This window comes from Arachis ipaensis, chromosome B05 (genome assembly GCF_000816755.2).
Source record: "Arachis ipaensis cultivar K30076 chromosome B05, Araip1.1, whole genome shotgun sequence".
Classification (NCBI taxonomy): domain Eukaryota; kingdom Viridiplantae; phylum Streptophyta; class Magnoliopsida; order Fabales; family Fabaceae; genus Arachis; species Arachis ipaensis.
In genome coordinates, this window is record NC_029789.2 from 62,754,834 (window position 1) to 62,760,317 (window position 5,484).

The window sequence follows — 5,484 nt, forward strand, 5'->3', positions numbered from 1 at the left end:
TATTTCGCCACTGTTTCCGTCAGCTTTTGTGATTATTGTTTGCCTAGGAAGCATATCAAGATCATTCAGTAAGTTCCATCACTTCTTGAAGTTGAAATATAGATTAGTATATGATTACGTGTTAGTTGTTAGCTGTAGGTCTCTTACCTCCTTATTCCAAATTTCCAGTAAGTAAATTTCTAAGACATCTAATGCTTCTTAGAAAAAAACTATTTACTGCTATTATCTCTCTCTTGTTTACTCTTATTTACAAGCAATGGCAGCAGTATATAAGACAATCGCTAGGTGTAGTCACAATAGTAGCAGTTTTTATGTCTGTTACCTTTACCTTTTCTTTTAAAAGTATGTATGTGCATAGTTTTTTCTTTCTTTTTTAGGGTAAATCACCAAAAATGCACCCGAATTATTTTGGTGCTAACAAAAATGCTCCCGAATTTTTGTTATCGACAAAAATGTCCTCAAATTATTTAAAAATGTGACAAAAATGCCCAAAATGAATATTATTTTTTATGTAAGTGGGAAATGACTTTTGTATTGGACAAACTACATATGCATTTGATCCAAAATTTTATAGTAATATTTAGATAACTATTTAGAAAATACACACAGAAAAATGGATAAAAATTTTGACTTTTAAATTTTTTTCATTTTTTAAAAGTATTATTGGTTATTGACAAAAAAGTCACCAAAAAATATATATACTTAGCGAAAAATCACAAAATTTTAAGGATAAACATTTCTCATTTTTCTAATCGTGCTTGCAAAAAACCGCATCAAAATTCAATCTCTAAAGCATTTTTTGAGAATGTATATTTAATGTTGGACATTTTTGTCACGTTTTTAAATAATTTGAAGACATTTTTGTCGATAACACAATTCGGAAGCATTTTTGTCAACGCGAAAATAATTCGGGTGCATTTTTGGTAGTTTACCCTCTTTTTTAATCATATTTTGATGTATTAACATCCATCTCTATAGGAAGGGAGTCAAGAAACAGTGGCCACAATGATTGGCATGGCATTGGGCATGCTTGTTGCTCGCATCACCATAGGACACCCACTAGCCATTTGGGTTTGTTTTTTGTCCCTAACCCTGTTCCATATGTATGGTATGTCCTACACATTTTTATCTTCAATGTACATTTGATACACTTGTCTCTTGCATAGTTCTTGTGTTGCACAATCAATGAGAGGAAAAAAAAAAAAAAGGAACACATTGGGCTTATGGACCTTATCAAGTAGTAACTGCTGTTAGAGATTGATAGTATTAACTTGATGACAGTGCTGTAGTTGGTCAGAGTTCAAGTTTCTAATATTTTGGTGTTTGGGGAAAATTATCACTCCAATCTTTTCAGAAAAGAAAAAAAAATGGACAATATTTTCTTTTTTACACCAAAAATAATTTGAGTCTTATTAAAATCTTAAAGAGTAAAGTATCGTTTTTGTCCCTAACATTTGGGGTAAGTCTTGTTTGTGTCCCTAACGTTTAAATCGTCCTATTTGTATCCCTAACGTTTGTAAAAGTGATTCAATGTTATCCTGCCGTCAATTACACATCATGAGCGCTTTAGTTTAAGTTTTAAAAATCACTTCTTGAAGTTAGAATATAAATGTCTGGGATAGAATCGATGATCTACTCCGAAAAATAGCTCATCAAATGTTGAAACTAATTCCTACAACATTTACATAATTCACTTTTCTAGGGACATAATTGAATCTAAACACAAATAGTGGGTATAATATTAAAATCGAACACATCCAAATGAGACCTAATTGAGAATGAATACATCCAAGTGAGAATAATTAAAAAATATAATCTAATTTGTTAGTATAATTGATAGGAGAATAACATTGAATCACTTTTATAAACGTTAGAGATACAAATAGGACGATTTAAACGTTAGAGACACAAATAGGACTTACCTATAAACGTTAGGGACAAAAACGATACTTTACTCAATCTTAAATTAATCCATGACATTGAGATCTTAGGATATCACTTTCTCAAACAGTTGAAAATATTCAACTTGATGGTTCCAAATAGTCTGAAGGTAGATAAATACCGTTTCCATGCATAGCTTCTTTGTAAAGAGGTATTTCCTCCCTAAATACATGTCCTAAATCATTGATGGAAACCTGATGTCCCAAATCTTGTCTCATTTCATAGCGAACTACCAAGCTGTGCGGTGCCTAGCGTTGACCTCATTAAATCCTGAAAGAACCACTATTCATTTGCAGCATTTCATGAAGACAGGCCAAGGTATTATCTTCGTTCATTTTATCTTACTTCATTGTAACTACAACTTATACAGAAAATTTGTTTATTTATTTATTGAATCTTAGCATTAAATTTACTACTCATACTTTTGCAGTTTTGTCACCTGAACAAGTCTCTGCAAAGGAACATGTTTTACCTCTTAAGCTCACTGTATGGAGCTCAAAGAATGCTGATTTGCTGTATACAAAAGTACATTTAGGTACAAGGGTTTCATCATTAGATAACATGGAAATGTGAGTGGCTTCCTTATCCTTTGAGAAAATTTGTTTCTTAATCCATGAATAATACTTTAACAACCTTCTGGGTTCTGCCTTAACATATGATCACTGCTTTATTATTTATTTCAAGATAATGGTTCACTTTTCTGTTCTAACCTCTAATGGCCCAAAATCATGGCATTGTAAACTCATGCCATGTTAATTTTTGAAAATGTTAAGCAGTTTCTTTTGGACTTGAAACCTTGACAATATACAAGTTCATCGAACTTTGTGAAGAAATGTAGTTTTTATTTTCAAGATATGGTGCAGCAAGAATTGAATTTAAACCTTTTCGTTATAAAAGCTCTACTATATGATCCTACTCTCCTGTAAGTTTATGCTGTTGGGTGGCGATACATGAGTGGCTTTACATTTAACTAAGTTGAAAGCAATTGTCAATTCTTGCTCAGCATGTGTTATCATTTATCAGTACTACGTCTAAACTTAAGTTGCATGTTTATTCTCGATTATTGTTAGAAATAGCAGTAAAACTTCATTAATAAACCTTACTTGGAATTTTCTTTTTGTTAAATGATGACAGTAAGGAGCATTTGCTTTCTGCAGCATCTTACTATGCAAAAGGTTGAGCTCTCTTCATAATGTTTATCTACTAACTTTCACCTTTCCATTTGATGTCTTAAACCTTAGTTCATTTTTTGTTATTTTCACCTATAGCCAAGTACTTACTAGTTGAAAGGAACGGAACTGTTAATGTTATTGTGCATAAAGATTCAAATGCTGCTGACGTTCTGAAATCATTTGTTCATGCTCTCATTCTTGCAATGAATGTCTCTGAGAGCAAATCTTCGCATTCAGACAGCCAAATGTGGATCGATAAGCACTACGACGTGTTTATTCACAAGGTATTCAAGCTTCTGGTCAAATTCTATTTAGCTTCTTAGTTTTGTTCTCTTAGTTTTGAAAGTGCGACTGGATATATTAACATTGGTGCATGCTATGGTGGCTTTGGTGGCTTCGGTGCCTTAAAAGGTGTTGCTAAAATTAAAGTAATGCTGTTTTACTATTTAACAACGCTTTTAATTAAAAAAAAGTATTATCAAAATTAAAAAAAAAAAGGTGACTTCAATTTTAACATTTGTATAGTCATTGTAGCCACTATAGTCACCGTAACCATAGGTACCACAGACTTCACCATTAACATTTACCACTAATGACACGGGAATTAAACTAAATTAATTTCCGGCAGCTCAAGTCATTAGGCTGGAAAACAGAACGGCTTCTATCACCTATAATATGGAGGGCAAACTGGATCTATAAATCATCTGAAAAGAAAGTCGATTAGGTTTCAGTACATGAATATTGTTCTAGAGAAGGCGACTAGCAGCACCTTCGAAATGGAGAGTTGCTTGAAGTGGAGTTGAATTATGGTTGACAACGTTAGCATGATCTTTTATAAGTTATTTATGATTTCGCTGTGATGCTATGAAGATAAAGAAAGCTTGACTAGTTGGTTGCATTGCACTTCCACCCAACCTAATGATCTGTGTTTTCATTTTGGCTCCGAGCTAATACACTCTTCCATCATTAAATATGGTGTTTGACGCATCTAACGCGGATGATACATTCCAGATGTATGTCAGCAGTGTATGAGCAAGAAGTTAGAACAAATAAAGCATCCTTTTAATAGAGATGAATATTTATGTATAGAGCTTTTGTTTTACGGAAAATGCATGTTTCCTTAGGCTGCATTTGTTTTTTTTTTTTTTTGACAGGACAGAATATGATACTGAGACGGAGACAATATAATAAAAATATTAAAAATTATTCTGTGTATTGTGTTTGAATACAATGTACAAGACACTAATATAATATCCTAAATTATGTTTGGATAGATATAAATAAGACAAAAATATTATGCAAAATGACTAAAATAGTCATGTCATCCCAAGCTCTCGTACCCTCCTCTCCTTCTGTCTCTCAGTTCCTGAAGTTGTAAAATATAACTCAAGTCATGTGTTGAAAAATAGAATTAATATTTATTATTAATTTGATTATATGCATTGTGTATATTAGGAATTAGACATTTATAGGAGCTAATCATGACTCAATTAAACCTGTTTCTCAAGTATGACTCAACTGCTGTATGATACTTTATTTTGTACCTCGATTATTCATAACTGTAGATTTTAGTCATTCATAGATGCACTTCTTGTTATTGTCTTTGTGTCACTTGTAGTTTGTCACTAATTTTTTATATCAATTTTTTTGCATCAAGTAAAAACTAATTTAGTTCAAAAGTATGCACTAACATAACCAAAATTCTGCACTAACATAAACCAAATTCTGCATCAAACTTTTCTACACTAATTTGAATAAAAATTTCTGCATTAATTAAACACAAAACAAATAGAATTTACAATTTTTTCAACATATTAAAATCTAAAACAATTTTTTCATTCATTCGTTCACAGTATCATTGTAAAAATTTAAGATTCTGTCAAAAAAAATGGTAGGTTTTATTGTTATATAATTTTTAGATTGACAAATCATATAAAACAAAACGTAAAAAATAGAGACAAAGAGGAACAAAATTCTGTTTAATAAAAAAATGAAAATAAAAATAAAGCAACAAGAGGAGAGGCAGAATAATACCTAATTATATGACCAAGAAAAAATAGAGACAGAGAACAAGAAAAAGATATTACTTGAAAAAGAAGTAAAAAAAGAAAAAAACGAGAAAGAGAAATAAAAAAGAGAATACCTGGAGAAAAGAGAAAAAAAAGAAAGTAGAGATAGGAAGGAATAGGGAGAAGAGAGTACTTCTCAATGAGCTCAAATTAGGGTTTTTTTTGTAAGAAAATATGAAGAGGTAGTAATAGTAGAATAATAAAAAATATCTATAGACATAAAAAAAATTTTTATAAAAAAATCCGTAACGACCTTATCAAATTCTATGTCTATCATTGTCTTTTGTTTAAAAGTGGACAAA

At 31.1% G+C, this 5,484-nt stretch overlaps 1 protein-coding gene across 1 annotated transcript in view; it reads left to right on the forward strand.

Annotated features, from left to right (window-relative positions):
• LOC107640646 (protein root UVB sensitive 3) overlaps positions 1-4,417 on the forward strand; it is a gene marked incomplete in the record, with an annotated part of 6,303 nt that extends 1,886 nt beyond the window's left edge. The window contains 8 exon segments of the mRNA XM_021123811.1: positions 1-167; positions 255-313; positions 979-1,108; positions 2,167-2,259; positions 2,372-2,510; positions 3,076-3,116; positions 3,210-3,397; positions 3,742-4,417. Of these exon segments, the coding sequence (XP_020979470.1) occupies positions 1-167; positions 255-313; positions 979-1,108; positions 2,167-2,259; positions 2,372-2,510; positions 3,076-3,116; positions 3,210-3,397; positions 3,742-3,837 (913 nt within the window).